Genomic DNA, 24,779 nt, shown 5'->3' on the forward strand with positions numbered 1-24,779 from the left:
TGTCCGAAGTAAGCCAGCTTACAGGAACAAGGTGTACTCTATAGGCTCCAGGCACTGAGAGAGGAGGGAGCTGATCTTTGGTGGAACAGATAAGGGTAGTAAGTTTAAGGTGGGGCTTAAACGCTGTATGGAGGTTGTACTTTTTTAATGACCTAGCTATCTTTTCTGATGTGCCATGAATGTAAGGTATGGTGATGGCATTTATGAAGTCCTTCTGAAGAGATGGTCAGGGAGTGGGGAAGGAATTGATTATTTTTTTAATTCTGTAATTGCTGTAGCCATTGGAAAGGAAGGTGCTGTGTATGTGTTTGAGTTCGGTTGAAAGGGCAGTTTCACTGGAACAAAGATTGTGGGCTCTATTGGTTAGAGTTTTAATAATGCGATATTGTTGAGAGGGGTGGTGGGAGAGTTTGTGAATGTATCTGCCTGTATGAGTAGGTTTTCTGTATACAGAGAAAGAAAAGTTACCATTAGGAAGGAGTGTTTACTAAGGTGTCTAGGAAGGGTAAACTATTGTTATTTTCCTTTTTCATTGTAAACTGGATTCTTGGATGTAGGTTATTGAAGTGGCTGAGGAAGGAGTCTATATGTGGGGCCATGAGGCCAAATAGAGAACATATCATCTACATATCTTAGTCAGATAGAAGGTTTTAGAGGGGATGAGTCCATGGCTCGTTTTCAAAATTTTCCATGTAAAAATTGGCAAGAGGAGGTGAGGGGGGGGGGAACCCACGGCGGTTCCCTCTATCTGTTTGTATATTTTGTTCTTCCAAGAAAAATAACCAGAATTGATGGCAAAGGAAAAGAGCTCTAAAATATTAGAAGGAAAAACGTTTTTTTAAGAGTGTTAAGGTGTCATTTAGGGGCATATTGGTAAACAATGAGATGATGTCAAAGCTGACCAATATGTCTGTAAGATTTCCAATTAAGTTTTTTAAGTGGATAGAATTTTTTACATAAGATGTGGTAAGACCAGTGAGGGAGGTCAGAGAGTTAGCTAGCTGCTTTGACAATTTGTAGCAAGGTGCATTAGTGGCATCTATTATAGGTCTTAGGTTTGTGGATTTCAGGTAAATCATATATCTGGGGTTGACGACAACTGAAAGGTTTGAGTTTTTTTGTAATATCAAGAGGGCAGGAGGATACTTTTTTAAGTAAGTTTTTTAATTTTTTAACTTGAGTTTTTGTGGGATCGTGTTCAAGTGGTATGTAGGTAGCATGATCCCGGAGAATAATATCCATTTTCTGATTATATTCTGTGGCATTAAGGATGACTATGGCATTACCCTTATCAGCTCTGGTGATGATGATACTTTTTTTCCGTAATTTTCTGAGGGCAGAGAGTTGTCTTGAAGATAAATTATTTTTGGAGGTGACGACTGGGAGAGGATGTTAGCCACGTCAAGTCTGATGTTATTGGCTGTTTCTGGAGCTAAGTGACAGATACTATGTTTGATGTTATCTAGGTTGTGCACCCAAAGAAGGCACACCACCTAGATAGGACTTTAGTTTCACTCACATGTTTTACTTATCACTGTATTGTATTTCTGTGTGTTGTTACAAAAAGTTATCTGTAATCCCTGAAGATGTCTCTGTGACTGAGACAAAATATTGGAAGCATTAATATTAGTTTTAGTCCTTTCTCAGTGCTGATAATATTACATTTAACCTCCAACATGAGTACCTTTTGGTCTGCTGATACAAAGCACCACACCACAGTTTCACACACACACACACACACACACACACACACACACACACACACACACACACACACACACCCACACACACACACACACACACACACACACAGTCTTGCTCTCTCTCTCTCTCTCTCTCTCTCTCTCTCTCTCTCACACACACACACATACACACCAACACTTAAACATTTCCTGTAACATGCAACATTGATAACCTCCTTAGCATCCAAAAAACTTCTCATTTTTCAAAAGCATTTCATTTTCCATTCAAGACAGTCTTTCCCACTTGTACAAATAATAACACTATAAATCCCAACTCTGCCTAGCATTAAATATTATTTGCACATTTGGGAGAGTGTACCAATCTTCTCCCCTAAAAATCCTTGATACTATTCAGAATTTTTGACTCACTCTGGTTTTTTCATTGACATTCTGTTTCTTTTGTCTTATGCCTTATTTTCAACTGTTCTACCAGACTGGCTACCATCATTCTGCACTTTCCTCTAAAACCATGAGTAGCTATAGGTTAATATCCACACACATTTCTGATTCAAACTTCCCAACCAACTTTCATCTTCCTCTTCCATTCCATCAATCTGCAGTGCATTGAACAACTGTCTCATGCTCTTTTCCTTGATGACTATAATATGCAGCCATTCAAGAAAACAGTTCTTAGTGCTTAACCACCTGCCCACACATAGCACTGCTATGCTGCAGGTTTCACAACTTCTCACATGTGGCAGTGATACAGCACACACACGTGCGCATGCACGCACGCACAACATGTAATTATCGATATGGTACAATTTAGCAAATTTACAAACAAATTTGATTAGAAATACAGATATATCGCTATTAAAAATTAAAAATTAAAAAGAATATAAATAACAAATTATGCAATAACTACAGTAATTAAATTTTAATGAAAATACAGATATTTTGTACTGAAAATAACAGTACATCATCAAGCATGTAGAAACAAGCAAATCAAAGCATAGAAATACAAAGTACATACAACAATTGGTTCACCAATTAAAAATGGTTGCCACAAGCTAGAAATTAATATTAATATTAATGAATAACATTAAAATTATTTTTTATGTTTACATAAAATGAGAATCTCAAAACTTTTGGGGGGAAAGGGGGGGAGAATTGTTCCAAATCAGGTTATGCCGATGTAAAAAGGCTTCACAACTTTCATTTAAAAGGCATTCATATTTAAAACTGCTTCTCTGGAGAAGACAAGCTTCATCCCACACTGGATACTGTGTTTAGTGTCAATTCTATGCCAGTGCCAGACCAAATGTTTGAGGTTTCACGTGTTCAATGCAGTATTAATGTTCATTCCCCCCCCCCCCCCACAGAACAGCCTGTTTGTCCAAAGTATGTCAAATTATATTCACAAAGAATCTGGTAAACACCACCTAAAGATAGCTGTGGCAGTTTGTCTTTTGTAGATGGTAACAGATGAGAAATTTTGTTGATTTTTTGAGTGGGTGTGATGAACACACTTTTGGTGAATGTATCTGCCAGTAAAGATAGATTTTCTGTTACCATCTACAAAAGACAAACTGTCACAGCTATCTTTAGCTGGCATTTACCAGATTCCTTGTGAATGTAATTTGGCATACTTTGGACAAGCAGACCGTTCTGTGGAAAAAATAATTAATGAACATCAACATTACATTGGATACATGAAACCTCAAAAGTCTGGTCTGACACAATATAATATTGATACCAAACACAGTATCCAGCGGGATGAAGCTCATCTTCTCCACAGAAGCAGTTTTAAACATGAACACCTTTTCAAAGAAAGTTGTGAAGCTTTTTACATCAGCCTAACCTGGATTAGAATGATTCTCTCTCTCTCTCTCTCTCTCTCCCCCCAAAGGTTTGGGAAATTTTCATTTTATGTAAATGTTAAAAATAGTTTATTTTTAACGTTTATACTCCTATTAATAATATTAATATTATTTATTAATATTAATATTAATCTCTAGCTTTCAGCCATTTTTAATTGGTAAACCAATTGTTGTAACTATCTTGTATTCCTGTTCTTTGATTTGCTTGTTTTTACAAACTGATGATGTATAGTTATTTTCAATACAAAATATCTATTATTATTATTATTATTATTATTATTCAGGTCTCCATGGAGTCAAAAGACACATCATGGGAGGTCCTTCTTAAGAAACAAAAAATCTATCAAGACTCATCGAAGGTAGGTTCCCCCTAAGAAACACAAAGTCTATCATACCACTCCTTAAACTCATTGACCGTTCTCCCTCTCACAACTCCATCAGGCAATGCATTCCATGGTTCAACCACCCTCCATGCAAAGAAACCACTCCTCACCCTCTTGCTCACAGTTTCCTTTCATAACTTCCAGGGATGGCCTCTTGTCATCTTTTTATGTAAACTTTTTCTGTATCTGTACTTTCATTAAAGTTAATTACTGTAGTTATCATGTAATTTGTTGTTTATACTTTGACCACAGGAACCATTAAAGATTAGACTTCAATGAATATAATTAGAAAAGATATACAACATAATTTTTAAAAAAAAGAGTTCATATAAATATCAAACATGATTTCCAAATTAAAAAAAATGAACTACCTTTTGAAATTCATCAAATTTTCTTTGTAACACTTCTACATGTTCTAAATCTTGACCAAATTCATCAGTTGTAACAAAAGCTTCCTAAAAGATAATAAAAAAGATAACAAATTTGAGAAAAATTTCAGCATTGTTTTCTCAATATATTTAGCAGAATTTTCAGGTTGCAAGTAAAGTAAATAATTTGTTGAAAGTTTATTTTTCACTTGATTAGACTATAATAAATTTAGTTTAATCCTTTATCCAAGTGTGAGCAAACAAAGTTTGCGTCTGAAAATATCTTCAGGCGCAAACTTTGTTTGCTCACACTTGGATAAAGGATTAAACTAAATTTATTATAGTCTAACCAAGTGAAAAATAAACTTTCAACATCTTTCTCTAAATCCAGAGTAATTTAATAAAAAGGTGGCACACCGTTTGGCAACTCCTATAGGTAAAGATGGCCTGCCATTGCTTCTGCCTGGTATCTCCACTTCAGGGTCTGGCTCCCACTGAAGAAACCTCAATAAAGGTCGAAACTAGTCTGGGTAGTGGCCCTTCTCTTAATGCATAACATTATACATATCCACAAGGAGATGTGTTTTGCATTATGGGAGATACTGAGATAGGAGTGATGTTAGCTTGGTCCACCTTTGCTACGAATCGCTCGGTGTTGTACTACCTTACCTCAGTCCTGAAGATATTTTCAGGCACAAACTTTGTTTGCTCACACTTGGATAAAGGATTAAACTAAATTTATTAAAGTAAATAATATTTATTTCTAAATCACAGTATAATAATAATAATAATAATAATTTTTATATTAAAAGTAGATGTTTGAAACTAATAAACTAAAATGTGAGGTGTTGCAAAAGTGTTGATAATCAGATCTGCTTCATTACCTTTCTTTGAGATTACACAAAGCTTTAAAAAACTTAACACCTCCTCTTTTTTTAACATATCATTTTCTTTTTCTTTTTTTTTTTTTGAGAAAAGATTGTTATTGTCTTTAAATAAAAAAAATAACAGGCCTCTAATTAAATAAAGTTTTAGATTTTTAGACTACAAAGCATCATTGACATTTTTCAATATAGTGTATTTTTCTTTATTTCTATTTTTATTATAAAGTTTGATATCGGTTTTATGCTTTTTCTTTTTAATTGAATTAAGGGAATTGAAGATTGGAAAGCTGTGTTTTTATGCCCTCTAGTGAGCAGATGGATGGGTGTAAATGTGGCATATGTCCGGTGAATGCCTCTTACCAGAATGTGTAACCCCCAAGTATGAAATTCAGAGGTGGAAGAGTGATGGTTTTTCCTGGTTTTTCAATACGCTAGAAATTATATCTGAAATCAAAATTTTAAACTATGTTGGTATAAAGCAATCTAATATCATGCCAACTGTGGTTGTAGAAACACCCTAATATATTTGTTAAGGAATCAGAGCAAACAGTGAAAAGTGAGCAAATGGAAGAAATCAACAGAATTAATGGTAATGCTATTAATGTAACAAGTATCAATGGAAAACAAGAGAGAATTAACAAAAGAATTAGAGAAGCACTAGATTAATAAACACTGCTTGGAAAGAAGTCAATGGTGTCCATTGACACCCTCATGGGCAAGGTGCATCATGCCATATAATGAGTTACGAGTTTGTAACTTGTATAAATGAGAGAAATATGATGCTCCCAAGTCACTGCAACTGTGTCTGGGTGAAATGGCTGCAAGAAGGGAACTGATAGAGTTTGAAAGAGGCATTGTAATAGGATGCCATGTTGCAGGCCTATCTGTTCATCAAATTGTTGACAAATTGATCCATCCTGGGTCAATCGGTGATACCATACTAAGATGGAAGCACAGAGAACCAACTGCTACCCACAGTTGATGACCAACCCACCACATTCATCAAATGTGACCATAAGGTACTACGAAGAATAATATGTAAAAACTGCCATTCTCAACTGGCATATAGAATGTGGAGTTCTAGGCATTGAGAACACAAATCTGCACAAAAGCATTCAGAACTGAGGCTCACAACATGAGTTTTCATGGTAGGACCACAATATGCAAGTGTCACATTACCCAAGCCAACATGCAGCATCATTTTCAGTGGTGCAAAGAGCATGCACAGCAGGGAATTGAAGATTGGAAAGCTGTGTTTTTATGCCCTCTAGTGAGCAGATGGATGGGTGTAAATGTGGCATATGTCCGGTGAATGTCTCTTACCAGAATGTGTAACCCCCAAGTATGAAATTCAGACGTGGAAGAGTGATGGTATGTTCCTGTTTTTCCTTGTTTGGTCTCAGACCTTTGTTTGTGGTTCCACAAACAAAGGTCCGAATTCCAAAACATCGAACTCTGAGAGGTATCTGAACATTTTGAAGAAGGCAATGCTTCCTCTTTGTGGTTTTTTTACGGAACTGACCATTGTCAGTTTCTCTTTGTGGTGTTTTTTAGGAACTGACCGTTGTCTCTTTCATCAAGACAATGCAAGGTGTCATAAGGCTGCTATGCTGTAACTATGTAGTTTGTGTTGAAAGTTTATTTTTCAATTGATTAGACTATAATAAATTTAGTTTAATCCTTTATCCAAGTGTGGGCAAACAAAGTTTGTGCCTGAAAGTATCTTCAGGACTGGGGCAAGGTGGTACAACACCAGGCAACTCGTTGCAAAGGTGGAGCAAGCTAACATCACTCCTATCTCAGTATCTCCCATAATGCAAAACACATCTCCTTGCGGATATGTCTAATGTTGTGCATTAAGGGAAGGGCCACTACCCAGACTAGTTTCGATCTTTATTGAGGTCTCTTCAGTGAGAGCCAGGCCCAAGTGGAGATACCAGGCAGAAGCATTAGCAAGGTCATCTCTACCTATAGAAGTTGCCAAATGGTGTGCCACTTTTTAATAAATTACTCTGGATTTAGAGGCAAACTTTGTTTGCTCACGCTTGGATAAAGGATTAAACTACCGTATTTTCTGGTGTATAAGACGCACTTTTTTACCTTCAAAATTCATCTTAAAAATGGGGTGCGTCATATAATGAAGGTAAAGATTGTTTCCTCATTTCAAAGTCATACGCACTCCTTTTTATGTTCCAAGATCTTTATAGGCAGTTAATGGTGCAATCAAATTGATGCGTGACCTTCACGTGACTTCTAGCGTGTCATTGGCTAAGAACGGGGAGCCGCTATTCAAGTTTCACAATATCTTATCCGAGTAATCAGTTACCGATGTTTATCAGTATTGAGTTGACGTGTTGAGATATTTTGTGTTCAGTTTGATATTTCCCAGTAGATTTTAGTGATGGAAAAAAAAAAAACAGGCAACATTCATATACTTCGAGTTAACAAATTGCAGGTTGTAAAATATGCGGAAGATCATGGGAATAGGGAAGCCGAAAGACATTTTGGACCTCTGCCTACAGAAAAAATGATTAGAACTTGGCGTGGTCAGAAGGAGATTTTGTACAATTTGCGTAAAGAAAAGTGCGCGGAACGTGGAAAAATTGCGAAGTGGCCAGAACTAGAGACCGAAGTTTTGAAATGGGTGCAAGAAAATCGGCAAAATGACATTGCCATTTCAATATTTCAACAGTTTAGGTTTTTTCCAGAAAATTGTATTAAATTTCTTGGGTGCGTCTTATACACCGTAAAATATGGTAAATTTATTATAGTCAAACCAAGTGAAAAAAAAAATTTCAACATCTTTCTCTAAATCCAGATTAATTTATTAAAAAGGTGGCACACAGTTTGGCAACTCCAATAGGTAGAGATGACCTTGCTAATGCTTCTGCCTGGTATCTCCACTTGGGCCTGGCTCTCACTGAAGAGACCTCAATAAAGGTCGAAACTAGTCTAGGTAGTGGCCCTTCCCTTAATGCATAACATTAGACATATCCGCAAGGAGATGTGTTTTGCATTATGGGAGATACTGAGATAGGAGTGATATTAGCTTGCTCCACCTTTGCAATGAGTTACTCAGTGTTGCACCACCTTACCCCAGTCCTGAAGATACTTTTAGGTGCAAACTTTGTTTGCTCACACTTGGATAAAGGATTAAACTAAATTTATTATAGTCTAACCAAGTGAAAAATAAACTTTCAACATCTTTCTCTAAATCCAGAGTAATTTAATAAATTTCCTATAGGTAAAGATGACCTGCCATTGCTTCTGCCTGGTATCTCCACTTCAGAGCCTGGCTCCCACTAAAGAGACCTCAATAAAGGTCGAAACTAGTCTGGGTAGTGGCCCTTCTCTTAATGCATAACATTATCTATATCCGCAAGGAGATGTGTTTTGCATTATGGGAGATATGGGAGATACTGAGATAGGAGTGATGTTAGCTTGCTCCACCTTTGCAACGAGTTGCCTGCTGTTGTACCACCTTACCTCAGTCCTGAAGAAACTTTCAGGCGCAAACTTTGTTTGCTCACACTTGGATAAAGGATTAAATTAAATTTATTATGTAGTTTGTGGGCATGAACACCACCACAATTGACTGACCTCCACAGAGCCCTGATCTGAACCCTACTGGGATGAACTAGAGTGAGGTCAAGGGACATCTGACCCACAATAGTCCAGGACCTAATTACATGCCTACAGGAAGAATGATCCAAAATTCCCATTGATCGCTATCATATGCTTGTGGAAAGCATGCCCATAGGATTGCTGCACTCATCGCAACAAAAGGAGATCCCATATCTTATTAAGGTGGGTGCCATGGCCGTTTGTTTCTCACACTATGGTGTCAGTAATTGGGTGTTACTGAGAATAAGAAAACTAAAATACAAAATACTCTCTAAACAATAATTATAAGATTATTTATTTAAATCCTAGAGATCAGAGAAAGCAGAGAGAGAGAGTGATTTACCATTCAACACAAACATGGAATAAACTTCTTGAATGGGATCATTTCAAGTAGCATGATATGAATAATTTTCAAATAAGATATGGAAGAAAAAATATGATTTTGAATTAATTATTATTATTTTCTCAGGTGTCGCCATGGAGTCAAACTCTCATAATGGGTGGCCAGACTGGCTATCATCATCATCATCATCATTATTATTACATAACACCTCCAGGGAGTCCAAAGACTCATCGAGGGAGGGCACCTACTTCAATGAACCACAACTACCATCATCATCTACACCAACACCATCTACTGCCCATCATCATCACCACTAGTATTTTTCACAATTCATGAAAAATCAAGGTGTCTGTACAATTCAAATTATTGTACAGACACCTCCATGGAGTGAGTAGACTCATCATGGAAGACCCAAACTATCCATACAATCTATCATATACTTTTTCCTTGAAAGCATTAACAGACAGAGCACTCGCAACCGATTCAGGCAACCCATTCCATTCATTCACCACTCTCCAAGTGAAAAATCTAGTTATCATACCCTTGCTAAACAAACACACTCTTACCTAACTTCCAGGGATGACCACTTGTTCTGCTCCCTCTAACCAAGTGCTGAAACATTCCCCTACATCAATCCTATAAAAGACTTTAAGTAATGTAAATGTTTCTATCATATTTCTCCTTTTTTTACCTATGAACTAGATTGAGGGTTTGCCACAAACCCTCAATCTATCCTCACTGGAATCATTCCACACACACCACTCATCATTTTGGGCACTCTCTTTTGAATTCACTGCATCACTTCCTCATCCCAAAAAAACCCAGGGAAACCAGACGTGAGCACAGTAATCCAGATATAGACGTATCAAGGCCTCATTAAGATGAATAACAATGTCCTTATCTCTACTTGTTCTTCAATAGCCAAGTAATCTTATGAGCTACCTTAGCGACCTTAGACTGGCCATCAGACTTCAAGGATGGACAAACGCCTGTGAACAAGGATGAGCATCTTGGACGATTGTTGACAAGCACAACACTGGAAAACATCACTAACGTGCAGCTCTAAGGAAGAGCATTCAGCACAAATGTCCGGACAAGTGGAAGAAGAAGAACAACAACAACTCCGTTCCCAACCATGATATCACGCCTACCAACATATCACTCATTGTTTGACAGTTTCTGACTTCCAAAAGCATAACAGTCATTCCCCATCCCCCCATGAAGTATTTCCAAAGGACTAACAACCAAAAGTTTAAAAAGAATATTAACAGCTTACTCTGCTCCTAATCCTAGCCCACACATGGCATTGCTATAGACCCTGAAGCTCTTGTGTAAGGGAGTGATGTGTAAAAAAAAATTAAAAAACAAAAGCAGTGATTTTCTTCCAGGAAACCAGGCATGGAATTGTCTGCAAAGATTAAAAAGAACACAAGAACCTCAGGATGGGCACAAGAAGTTAAAGAAGTAGTTCATGAAAAGAAGAAATCATATAAAAAGTTTCTGGCTAGTAATCACCTACACTTAAGAAAAAAAATGTGGACAAGTTATGTGTAAAAGCAGAAAAAAAAAATCCATGGAAAATTTTAAAAAAGAATCAGCATATCAGCATCATCATCATCATTATTATTTCTGAGATACACCCTCATGTGAGATATCAGATATTACAAGGGGGGGGGGGGGGGGGAACTGAAAAGTTCTGATAAACACCTAGAACAAAATTGATATCAAAGCAACTAATATAACCACAAGAAAGAACATATCTTACAAACCTTTAACTTCCATGTTTCATCAAATTGTAATAATTTGTTATTTTTCATTCAGGATATATAAGAAAACATGTCAAATGTTTTGAAGACATTTGAAAACACAGAGATATCAGCCATTATCAACTTTTTTCATGCTGCAAGAAAAGACTGCAACTTTAATTCACCAAACATTGCATGAGACTTTAGGAGACTGTAACCCCAGCATTACAGCCTTATGTGCCAGTAGACACAGAAAGATTTGATGATGATGATAACCACCAGCATATCCAACAGTTGCAAGATGGGCGGCCAAGTTTAAAACTGGGCATCCTGTAACAACATATGCCCCCAGGTCAGGAAGACCTTCCACAGCAATCACATCTGAAAAAAATCGATGCAGTGCATGCCATGATCCTTGATGATAGACGAATACCAGCTAAAAACTTTGCAGAGACTCTGAGGATATCCAAGGAATGAGATCTGGTTATCCACCAACATCTGGACATGAAGAAGCTCTCAGGGAAGTAAGTCCCCAAATGTTCAAATGAAGACCAAAAGAGAAAACATGTGCTGTCCTCTCAAAGGATTTTAGGTCATCTTGAGAAATCAGGTGCAAATTTTTTGGCTCATGTTGTGACTGTTGATGAAACATGGCTTCATCACTATGACCTGGAGACTAAACAACAGTCAATGGAGTGGAGACACAAAAGTTTTCCACAGCCAAAGAAGTTCCAAACCCAAAATCAACAAAGATGAAACTGTTACCGTTTCAACCTTTATTTTTCGTTTATTCACGTTTATTAGTTTATTTTTGCAAGACAATGCACCTACTCACACTGTTCATGAAACCCAACAAACAATACATAACTTTGGCTTTCAATGTCTGACTCACCAACCCTATTTTCCAGACTGTGCCCTATCTGACTGTTTCCTAGTCCCAAATTTAAAGAAAAGCTTGAAAGGAATGAAATTTACCACAGATGATGAAGTCATATCTGCAGCTGAGGACTGGTTTGTGTAACAAGGGAAAGACTATTATTTAAATTAAGGGGATATTAAATCCCACATTGTTTTAAAACCGAATAAGAAACTCAAAGATTGGAATCAGAGAGTTTCTTGCCGAATACAGTAAACTATAAAGTATCGGCGACTCGCCGATCATTTCGGCGATATTTATATCGCCGAAATGAAGCTTATTAGCTCTTTATATTTAAGTAAAAGGGAAAGACTTTTTTTCTCAGAGGATTGGAAATGATGCAGCAATGCTGTAACAAGTGTATAACATTTCATGGGGAATATGTAGAATAATGTGTAAGTTATATGGTTCTACCTCAATTCCTTCATGATGATTATCACAATTTTTCAGTACACCTTCATATGACAGTCTAATAAAATTCATATTTCATTACTAGTTTCTGATAAGCAACTTTAACTGAATTAATCAGTTTGACAGATTTCTGATTTGATCACATCTTAAATTTTAATCTTCTAATACACTAAGAATATTAATACATCTATATGGTATTTCTCTGGGTCTTTTTCTGACTGCAATTTTTGTCTAAACACGTTTTTTTTCTTTTTTTCTTTTTTTTTTGCTAATCTCTCATCACCAATCCTGATTAAGTGGCCATTAACTTAGATTAGCTGTGCCTTATGCATTCTTGAATATTAATAATGTCAAGTTATTTTCTAATTTTCATTATTTAGGACCTCCATGGAGTCATAAGACTCATCGTGAGAGGCCCATCTTAAAAACATTCCTTAAACTGATTCATTGTTCATGCTCTTTATTACCCATCAAACAATGCATTCCACCGATCAACCAGCCTTCATGCAAAAAAAGCCACTCTCTCTCTTTTACCACTTCCATTCGTAAGTCCCGAGGAGATGGCCTTGCTCCTTTTTCTTGTTCTACCATATGAAAGAACCTCCCATTGTCAACCCTGGGTAAATGCAAATGCTGTTAGAAGGTCAACCCTTCTAACAGCATTTGCACTGTTGACACTAGTGCAAATGCTGTTAGAAATGCCTATCCTGAAGTGCTAGATGGCAACCCTACTGCTGGGCTTACCCGCCGACAGACAAGTAACACCTGTCTTGGGGAAATTTAATATATTTTCAAGTCACAGCCAAAGAAAAGTTGGACATGAAATCGAAAAAAGGAACATATAATGAAAATGGCAACATAGAATGTCAGAAGAATCACACACACACACACACACTACAAAAATGAACTTGATGAACAACTAAACCAAGCCAGCATAAAGATATGTGTAGTAACAGAAACAAAGAAAAAGCAAAATGGTACCAAAGAAACAAATCTACAGCAGAGTAAAAAATGAAGAAAGAACAAAATCAGGTATAATGATTATGATACATAAATCTATGAAGAACAATACTGTATATTATAACTACTGGAATGAAGAACTAACAGAAATTAGATTCAAAAATTAAGAGGTCACATAACAGTAATCAGGGCATATGCACCAGAAGAGGGTACTAGAGGATTTAAATGCCCAAGCAGTAAACAGAAAATACAAAAGAAACATAGGGAGATTTAGCAAAAATATATGTAATCAAAATGGACATAAACTGTGAATTTTTATCATTTATAATAATATAATAATAATAATAATAATTATATGAGAACAATGAACTCAGTATTTGAACATAAAGAAATACATAAATATACATGGCAAGTCAGAGGATATAAATCAGTTACTGACTGCATTACTGCATATTTTAAATTAGCTTAATTAATCCTAGTAATAAATAAATAAAGCAGAAAATAACTATCAACTGAGTCACAAAATTTATTCCTTACAAGATACCCATACCAGATAACAATTTTAAAAATGCACTGATTTAAAAACAGAAACCACACATGAATCAAATGATATATAAGAGGAATGAGAAAATCTGAAACAAATCATAACAAAAATGACAACAGAGAGCTTAGAAATAAATCGAATGGAACAGAAAAAGAGGATTACGTAACTGAAATGACGACACAAAGGTTTCTGGGAATGATGCAGAGGACACTGACTTGTAGAAGTAGGGAGATTCTTGTTCCATTGTATAAGGCTTTGATTAGGCCACACATGGACTATTGTGCCCAGATTTGTTCACCTGGTTTTCAGAAGGATGAAGAGATGTTGGAAAGGGTCCAAAGGCGACTGACTAAGGTAGTTTCTGACCTCTGGAATGTTGAGTATGAGGAAAGATTGAAAAGATGTAATTTGCAGAGTCTCGTGGAGAGAAGGAAGAGGGGAGATATGATAGAGACCTACAAGTTGGTAAGGGGTTGTTATAGGATCAATGCTGGAGAGGTTCTACAGAAAATAGTGGGAGATCCGGGGAGAACCAGAGGTCATCTCTGGAAACTGTATAAAGAGGGTGTGAGTAAGGGAGTAAGAAGCAGGTTTTTTGCATGCAGGGTTGTGAATGCCTTGCTTGAGAACATGGTGTCTGCAGAGAATTTGAGTGTGTTTAAGATGTGGTATGATGAGCTGTGTGTATGATAAAAGGACCTCCTAGATGAATCTTTGATTCCATGGCTTGGGATAATAATAATAAGAAGAAGAAGAAGATAATGGAAGGAACAAAGAACTTTTGAAACACCTCTAATTGACAGAGGAGGTAGAGGTTGATTAGGACAGCAGATGAGGTAAGCAAGTTTTATATAAGATTTGAATGCCATGCAGATATTGTATTTTTTCAGAGTTCTGGCTATTTTTTCTGAGGTGTTCTGAATTTGTTGATCTTTTCTGGCATTGTAGCCATTATTTCTCATGCTACACCACCTAGAAGGAATCTCTCTAACAGCCAATTCCTCTCTCTCTCTCTCCATAAATTATGCAAAGACAGCAGCATGATAATCACTAGAGTCGACAAGGGCATCCATTGTGGTCATCAATACCAGCAAATATAATCAGAGATGAATGTCTTGCTCAGAGACTGCACCATTAATAAACCACTGGATTATGATCCCACTAATTCTCAAAAGAAAACATGAAAAAAGCTTTTTAAAAATGTCACATCTTGAGCTCCTGAAATAGTTAAAACACTCAAAAATTTTATTCCCCCCCCCCACTTTGCATATATGCAGATTGCCAAAAATTCATAAACCCAATAACCCTCTGTGTGCCATAGCGGATGGTACTGATTCCCCCTCTTTTAAGTTGGCCAAACAGTTAGCTAAATCCTTAACCCCCACTTACAGGTCTTTCTTTTACGTACATCAAAAGTTCCACTCATTTCAAATCTTTAATCCAGAATTTAGTTTTAGACAATAATGATATCATGATTAGCTTTGATGTCACCTCCCTTTACACCAATATCCATTTTTCTGAGACTTTAAATTTATTAAAAAATGTTTTCCTCCTGAATATCACTGATCTTTTTAATTTACCATTCATTCGCTGCTTCACTTGGAAAGATACTATTTATAAACAGATTAAAGGTACAGCCACAGGCTCCCCCCACTCTTCCCCTTTAGACAATAATTGTATGGAGCATTTTGAAAAACATGCTCTTGATACTGCTATCCTCAACTTCTATCTCATTAATATACATTGATAATATGTTGAGAGGGCGCTAGTGAGCCGAGCACTGTGGACGTAACTAAGAAGAGCTCCTGATTCAGATAAGTTATTCTAGGAATAATTAATTATATATGCATAATTGTTTGAGTAAGAGCAGCTGTAAACGTTGTGCGCTACCGGTATTATTAGTGTGGGGGATTTTTCTTGCCTAAACTTAATTACGAAATCGTTATTATTAGACCTAGTAACCTGCATGGAAAAAAAAAAAAAAAAAAAAAAGGTGGCAGCATTGCCATTCCATGATTTTAATTTAGATTTCAGTCGTTTCGCTAAGTGTGAGGTCTGTTATATATATTCCTTTGATTACATAAATGATTTGTGGATGTTTAGCGCGGATGGAAGAAGGGTGTGTGCGAAGTGTGACCTGAATGAGGAAGTGATGAATGCAAATATGAAATTGATGATAGAAAGTGTTAGTAACGGTTGCGAGTGCACGTTTGAAAGAGAGGCGAAAAAATGTTAAAAAATTAGGGAAAAAGAAAAAGAGCGATTTGAAACGCGTAACAGATGTCGAAAGGGACGAAAGTGAGGTGAGAGTGGCAGAAAGAAATGAAATTGAGAGAACGAATGAAAGTAGAAATGGCGTGATGCAGAAATCGCAAGTGAAAAAAATCGAAAGAATAAATGATAGCGAAAAAAGAATGAATGATGGCAAAAGTTGGACGCATGTTGGACTGAAAGTACTGAAACAAAGAAAGATGAATGAGAGTAAAAGTCAGAAAAATGATAGAGAAAGTTGGATGCATGTTAGTCCGAAAGTATGGAAACAAAGAAAGATAAATGAGAGTGAAAGTGAGAAGAATGATAGTGAAAGTTGGACGTATGTTGGACCGAAAGTATGGAAACAAAGAAGGATGAATGAGAGGAAAAGTGAGAGGAGGGGGGGGGTCGAGAGTTAGAAAGTTAGAAAGATTTAATGATAAAGAGAATGTGTCGCAAGATTTGGAAAGTGAATTGGATTGGATGAGGCAAGAAATGAAACGGATGCGGAATGAAATTAAGAGAATTCAGGTCAAAACTATTAAAATAAATCATGATGGCATGAAAGAGTTAACAAAAGATGAGCGAGTGACGTTGTATGGCGACTCCATTATTAAAGGTGTGCTACAGGATAAAATGCACAAGGTATGTTTTCCAGGTGGTAAAATGAGTAGAGTGATTGAGGCATTAGATATGAGGCGGGAGCAAGCAAAAGAGTTAATTGTATTAATTGGTACAATTGATTTGAGAGAGAACAAAGAGCATGTCAGAATGAATGTCAGGAGGCTGTTTGGAAAGATAAAAGAGAATAGCATGACAGGAAGGGTAGCCAGTGTGTTGCCTAGGTATGATTGTGGTGAAATGAGGCAGAGAGCAAGGATTATGAATGATATTCTGGCTGAAATGTGTGAGGAGATGGGAGTACAGTTTGTTAATGTGTGGAATGAGTTTGAGGGACGAAGTGAGCTGTATAGGAGCAATGGACTGCGTTTGAGTGGTTATGGTGTGAGTCACTTGGAGAGACTGCTGCTGGAAGGTAGAGAAGTGAATAGAGAGAATGAATCAGATCGAGAGGGGAGTGATGTGGAAGAGCAGGAGAGTAAGACAGGAGAGATTGAAGAAGTGGAAATGAATGGGGAAGTGAGTTGTATGAGTATAGAAAATGAGAGAATGGGTGTGCAAGAGGAGCAGAGAAATGGGGAGGCTCAGGGTGGACAGGGGTACACAGCATGAGAAAGGTGGATGCTCCAAGAGGAGGCAAGAGCATGTCTAGGCAGGAAAGAAATGGGATGAGCAGGGATCAACAGGAAATGGATGAAATTCAAAAGGGTTCTAAAATGAAAAAGCAGAAAGGGAAATGGCCCCAGTCCAGCATGGAGAGATCACATCGAGTGAGTAGTATCAGTGGAACTAGCTGTAGATCCAGAAATGAGCTGTTGTGTTTGTATACCAATGCTAGAAGTATAAGAAACAAGGCGGATGTTCACCCAAAGATTGTTGGAATAAGTGAGACATAGTTAGATGAGGACGACATCCTGACAGGAATAGAGATGGAAGGGTATGATATGCTTCGTGAGGATAGAAGGGGTAAAAAGGGAGGGGGAGTGCTATTGATGATAGAGAAAGAGTTATGTCCATACAAGGTAGAGATGCAAGAGGGAAATAGGGCCAGTGGTTTGAAGCAGTATGGTGTGAGATAGAGATGAACAGAATCAAATACTTGGTGGGATGTTGTTATAGACCTGGTAATGTGGATGGTGGTGATAGTGAAATGTATAGTCAAATAAGCCAAGCAAATAAGAAAAGGGTGATCATTATGGGTGATTTTAATTATGGCAATATAGACTGGAATGATAAGATAGCAACTGGAAGTAAAGAAAATGAGTTTCTTGAGTTTTTGAGGGATAACTACCTCAGACAGTAGGTAACAGAGGGCACACAAGGATAAAGGGTCATGGATTTGGTCATCTCATCAGAAGATGTAATTATAAGTGAAGTGTCAAATCATCCACCAATTGGTGAAAGTGACCATGAGGTGATTACCTGGGTGGTTGCCAGCAGTGCAAAGGTCCCTGTGAAAAAAGGGTATATGTGGAACTACAAGGGGGTGATTATGAAGAGCTCAGGAGACAGCTTGGGGGTGTAGCATGGAATGAGGAGATAGCTGGAAAAGAGATCAATGCAGCTTGGGGGATTTTCAAAAACTATTTAGTATATGAATGTCTAAATGTATTCCAAGGATGAGAAGGTAAAATAAGGTAGGTGTGAGATGGATGAATAAAGAGATTAAGCATGTGATACAGAGAAAAAGGGCATTGTGGAGACAGCATAAGAGAAGTGGAAGTAACCAATTTCATGAGGTCTACAAAGACCAAGCAAGGAGGGTGACTTGGTTGGTGAGAGTAGCTAAAGAGAGGTATGAACAGCAGTTAGCTAATGAAGCCGAAAAGAATCCTAGGGAGTTCTTTCGATATGAAGCCAGCAAAAGAAAGAATGTTTATGGAAGGATGACATTGATATAAAGGCTGTTGCAGAATGTGTGGTGAAGATACTTAATGAGCAGTTCATAAAGATCTTTCAATCTTGTGAATGTGACTTCATGGAGAGATTGAGAGCAGTTGATGATGGGGAGGAGAGACTGACTGTAAGTGAGCAAGAGATGTTTGGGGAGTTGAGTAAACTAGACGTAAATAAGGCTGTGGGACTTGATAATATATCGCCGTGTATTCTGAAGGAATGTGCCAGAGAGTTGACACCTACCTTGACATATTTTTTTAATACAAGTCTTGCACTTGGTCAAGTTCCTAAAGAGTGGAAGAAGGGCAAGATTGTGCCACTTCATAAAGGAGGTGATCGAACTCAAGCATCAAACTATAGGCCTATCTCTGTGTCAGGTGTTGTGGTTAAGTTGTTGGAGAAGCTTGTGAGAACTAGGATCCAGAGTTGTGTTGACAACAATGGTATAATCTTTGATAGACAGCACGGATTTGCTAAAGGGAGGTCATGTTTGAGTAATCCACTTACTTATTACAATAAAGTGACTGCTTCCTTGGACAGAGGAGAAGGATACACAGTAATATACTTAGATTTTGCAAAGACATTTGATAGAGTACCTCATGATAAGTTGAGAGTCAAACTAGAGCAGATGGGGTTGGATATTAGATTAGTGCATTGGATTGGAGACTGGCTATCTGATAGGTATCAACAAGTTGTGTATGGGGGGAGCGATATCCACAAAAAGGAAAGTCACTAGTGGAGTCCCTCAGGGGTCTGTTTTAGGGCCATTACTATTTGACTTGTATATTAATGATATTGGCAAAGATTTGGATGGAGATATTCGGTTGTTTGCAGATGATGCAAAGTTGGGACGAACCATAAAGAGTAGTGAAGATGTTGTGGCCTTGCACGAACACTCGAATAAATTGAGTAATTGGGCACGGAAATGGGGATGTGAATTCAATGTTGCAAAATGTAAGGTTTTAAAATTTGGAAAACAAAGATGGGATGCAGAATTTATGCTTGGTGAGAATATATTGTTGGAGGTAGAGGAAATAAGAGATCTGGGGGTGATAGTGGATAAGGATATAAAATTTAGGGGACACATCGCCGAAATTGTGAAGACAACACAAAGACTTCTGGGAATGATGTGGAGGACACTGATGTGTAGAAGTGGGGAGATTCTTGTTCCATTGTATAAGGCTTTGATTAGGCCATACATTGACTATTGTGCCCAGATTTGGTCACTGGGTTTTCAGAAGGATGAAGAGATGTTGGAAAGGGTCTAAAGGCGACTGACTAAGGTAGTTTCTGACCTCTGGAATGTTGAGTATGAGGAAAGATTGAAAAGATGTAATTTGCAGAGTCTGGTGGAGAGAAGGAAGAGGGGAGATATGATAGAGACCTACAAATTGGTAAGGGGTTGTTATAAGATCAATGATGGAAAGTTCTACAGAGAATAGTGAGAGATCAGGGGAGAACCAGAGGTCATCCCTGGAAACTGTATAAAGAGGGTGTGAGTAGGGGAGTGAGAGGCAGGTTGTTTTCGTGCAGAGTTGTGAATGATTGGAATGCCTTGCCTGAGAGTGTGGTGTCTGCAAGGAGTCTGAGTGTGTTTAAGACAGGGTATGATGAGATGTGTGTGTGTGTGTGATAAAAGGACCTTCCAGATGAGTCTTGACTCCATGAGATCTTGGGAAATAATAATAATAATAATGTTTTCTGTTTGACCAGACAGTTAAGACATGTTAAACTCCTTTCTCCTCCATCTCAACAGACAGTACCACAGAATCCAGTTCACTATCGAAAAAATAAAATAATAATAGTCTACCTTTTCTTGATACTCTAATTACATGTTTTGACAATGGCACTCATTCTTTTTCAGTTTACAGAAAACCCACCCACCCACACAAGTAGATACATGCACACACTTTTCCATCATCCCCCTCTAAATAATATAGTATTATCAAAACTCTTGTTAACAGAGCCTCCAATCTCTATTTGACCAAGGATGACCTCACTGCTGGACTCTCCTCTATTTGCCAAACTTTCCTGTCCAATGGCTACAATGCTAAAAAGGTTAACAAATTAATTTGTCCCATCTCCTCACATCCCCTCTCAACATGCTGACTAGAATAATGCTATCATTGTTCCTTATATCCAGGGCACTTTAGAAAAAACAGCCAGAACTCTAAAATAGTACATTCTTTTCCAGTTAGTTTGTGCCAATTTGTGTGTGTTTTTGCAAATATTGTTTCCCTGATGATGCCTAAGCAGTGGACTGAGATGAAAAGACAAAATAGTACCTCCACAAGCATGGTTCTATGACAGAAGTTTCCAATTATAGAATAGTCTGTTTATCTATAATTGTGGTCCAAGTGATGGAGAAATTGGTTAGGAATTGAATTCAAGAATGATTTGATGAACATATGATTCTCTATGATGGCCTACACAGGTTTGTTAAGGGCAGGTCTTGTTTTAGCAATCAGCTTACATTTCATGCATTGAATAACAAAGATTCATATACAGTGATTTTCTTTGACTTTGCAAAGGCATTTGATAGAGTGCTACACAACAAATTGGTGTATAGTAATGTCAATGATAATTCAATGAAATCATAGAGATGTACAAGTTGGCAAGGAGTTGTTATAGGATTAATGTTGAAGCGGTTTTTCATAAAATTGTGGGAGATAGGAGGGGACAACAAGAGGTAATCACTGTAAGCTGTACAAGCAGAAGATGCGATTGGATAACAGACTGATTAGATGGATTGAAGATCGGCTTTCTGAAAGATACTAGCAAGTTGTGTATGATAGAGCAGTGTCTCAGAAATGGGAGGCAACTAGGGGCATGCCTCAGGGTTCTGTTCTTGGGTCCCTGATGTTTAACTATTTGTTAACGATATTTCAAGTGAAGATCTTCAAATGTTTGCTAATGATGCTTAGTTGGAATTATCTACAGATTCTCTACAGAAAATTTGAACAGCCTTCTAGCTTGAACAGATGGGTGGGGTTGGAATTTTAATATTAATAAATGCAATGTGTTACACTTTGGATTGCAGAAATATATGTTTACATACTTCATTGGTGGAAGCTGTACTTCAGGAAGTGGAGGAGAATTGGGATCTTTGGGTGATGGTGGACAGCAGACTAAATTCTGAGGACACATTGCAAGTGTTGTGAAGGCTATGCATTGTATTGCTGCTATGATAAGAAGTATACTGACATGCAAAGATAAGGAGATAATGCCTATGAATAGTGCATTGGTCAGACCACACATGGACTATCGTATTCAAATTTGGTCACCTAGTTTTCATTGTGATGTGGAAACATTAGAAAGGGCCCAAAGACGAATGACCAAAGTGATATTGGGACTCTGGAGTGTTGCAGACTATTGAAGTAATGGAGTTTTCAGGTTATGCAGAATGGTTATGAAGAGATATTGGAAAGGGTTCAGAGATGATTGACTCAAGTAGGTTCTGGTCAGGTTGAGAAGGATGAAATTCGCAGAGTCTAGGGGTGATATCATAGAGATGTACAAGTTGGTAAGGAGTTGTTATAGGATTAATGTTGAAGCGGTTTTTCATAAAATTGTGGGAGATAGGAGGGGACAACAAGAGGTCATCACTGTAAGCTGTACAAACAGAATGTGAGCAAGGGAGTGAGAAGTGGGTTTTTTGCATGGAGATTTGTGAATGATTGTAATGCATCGTCTGAAAGTGTGGTGTCTGCAGAGAATTTGCATGTATTTAAGACATGGTATGATGAATGTATGTATGACAAAGGACCTCCTGCAATAAGTCTTTGATTCTACGAAGATCTTGGGATAAAAATAATAATTATTATTTTTGTTTCTTTCCATACTATTGATGTTTTGTTTCAGTTGTATGTGCTGCCAGCCCTGATTTATGTCTTCTTTCATTATCAACATCAATATAATGTTCTAATCAGAATACCTCTCCAGTTCTGCCTGTTTGTCACATGTAGTGTAAACCACAACTATAACTGATCTCACAGAACCAGGTTTTTTAAGTGATAGATTTGGAGATTTAGGATGTTTCAGGTGATTAGAGATATTGTTGATTGGGTAAAGGCAACCTTTAAATTTTGTTGGCAAAGCAATCTTGCTATTTTGCCTGTGGACTGACTGTGTATATGGGAAAATCATTTCTCTTCTAAAGTCTTGAGAAAAAATTGTAATCTATGTGAAATATTTTTGTTTGCTGCTGTACTATATGATGTTTTGTTTTAGTTGTATTTGCTGCCAACTGTGATTTGTGCCTGAATCACCTGAATCAGGTATTGTAGCTCTTGGTTCCTTTTTTCTATGTTGGTGGAAATTCTGTAGGTCCTATCACATAAAGAAAGGATGATGCCTATTTTTTTACACCTACAATACCTAATGAAGGTGATTAGAAATCTTGTTGTTTGGGTAAGAAGGCACCTTTAAATTTTGTTAATAAAGCAATTTTGCTATTTTGTGTGTGACAGGTTGTATATGTGGGAGAATCACTGCACCTCTAAATTCCTGGTTTTCTTGTTCACCTGATATAGATTACAGTTTTTTCTCAAGACTTTAGAGGAGCAGTAAGACTTTTGCAACCAAATCCAGCTACTAATAATATTGCAAAAATAGAACAAAGGGCTTTAAAATATATTAAGAAAGGCAAAAACATCATAGTACTGAAAGCCAACAAAGGCAACTCAACAGTAGTAGTGAACTCAGTAGAATACATAGCAAAAATAAAATCACTTCTAAATGACACTGACACCTATGAAAAGTTGTTTCCTCAAACTGGTCTTAAGAAACAAAAAAAAAAAAAAAACATCTTGAATCTAGACATCCTCTGGTTCCTAGAATATATGGAGTCAGTAAGCTGCACAAACAAGACTTGCCACTGTGACCTAATGCAAGATACTCTCCAATTTCGCTATTGAAATATCTAGCAAACCTACTAATTCCATATATCAGACAAACATCCTCTTGTGTGAAGAACACCATACGCTTCATAGAGAACATCAAAGACATCACAATGGTTCTTACTGATATATTTGCAAGCTTGGACATTGTAAATCTTTTCACCAAAATTTCCAAGATCAGAAATCATACAACCACTATAAGACCTGTGGCCACCAGACATAGTGGATTTCTTTAAGTCCTGCATCAACAGCACATTTTCCAAATTTCAAGAAGAATATTTTGAACAGAAGGAAGGACTAGTAATGGACTCTCTCTCCCTTGTTAGCTAACCCATTCATGGATTGGTTTGAAAAAAAGCCCTCCAGTAACAAAGAACACAACCAAAAATTTTTATTATCATTATTATTATTATTTGACATCTCCAGGGAGTCCAAAGACTCATTGAGGGAGGGCACCTGCTCTACAACTCTGTCTCCACCACTCAATCCACCAACTGACTGCAACTACACCAACGCCACCTACCGCTGACCACCACCACTACTATTTCCACAGTCAATCACAAACATCCATGCCCACGATGGGATTCAAACCCGCAGCCCTTTGGCTGGAGAGCGGATACGCTAACCACTCGGCCAGCCAGGCTGGCTTTGGGAAAGATATGTTGACGATATTTTTATTAAGGTATCCAAACTAAATGCACTTAACTTTTCAGTCTAAAGAAACCAACAAATACTGGATGTTACCTACATGCCACATCTCGTCACCATCTGGGGCAAAAAATAGGCATCATCTGTGTCTTATGTGACATGGCTACAGAATTTCCACCAAAATAGATAAAAGGAACCAAGAGCTACAACACCTGAATTCAATCCTGACAAAAAATGGCTACAATAGAACATTAGTAAAAAAAAATCCTACATCAACCCCAAAACAATCAGATGAACAAGTAAACTATGACTTTAGAGGAGCAGTGATTCTCCCATGTATACAATCGGTTACAGACAGAATAGTAAGATTGCTTTGCCAACAAAATTTAAAGGTCACCTTCTACTCAATCCACAATATTTCCAATCACCTGAAACCTCCTACACCTCAGTTGTATTGTGAATTTACACTACACAGGACAGACAGGCAGATCTGGAGAGGTAAGCTGATATGAACATTTCGAAGATTACTGTTTTTTTTCTCTTCAAAGATTCAACTGAAATGATGAAACAAGGCATGATTTTACATTAAGTTTAGTCTTCATTAATTCATCAAAACAACACCCATATCCACCAGTAGTATACAGCAACCCATGAACCAGCAGCCAGTGTAATAGTGAATGCAAGATTTCATTGTTATGCATGTTCAAATATTTTCACTAGAGA

At 37.4% G+C, this 24,779-nt stretch overlaps 1 protein-coding gene across 3 annotated transcripts in view; it reads right to left on the reverse strand.

Annotated features, from left to right (window-relative positions):
• Nucleotides 1-24,779, reverse strand: part of LOC150103955 (spectrin alpha chain-like) — an 850,682-nt gene that overhangs the window by 728,439 nt on the left and 97,464 nt on the right. For all 3 annotated transcript variants that reach the window (XM_090397194.1, XM_090397195.1, XM_090397193.1), the window contains exon 5: nt 4,317-4,400. In XM_090397194.1, coding sequence (XP_090253320.1) covers nt 4,317-4,400 — 84 coding nt within the window. The remainder of the gene's footprint in view (nt 1-4,316; nt 4,401-24,779) is intronic.

Source organism: Typopeltis vanoorti, chromosome 8 (genome assembly GCF_054136105.1).
Source record: "Typopeltis vanoorti isolate ZY-2024b chromosome 8, IOZ_Tvanoo_1.0, whole genome shotgun sequence".
Classification (NCBI taxonomy): Eukaryota; Metazoa; Arthropoda; class Arachnida; order Uropygi; family Thelyphonidae; genus Typopeltis; species Typopeltis vanoorti.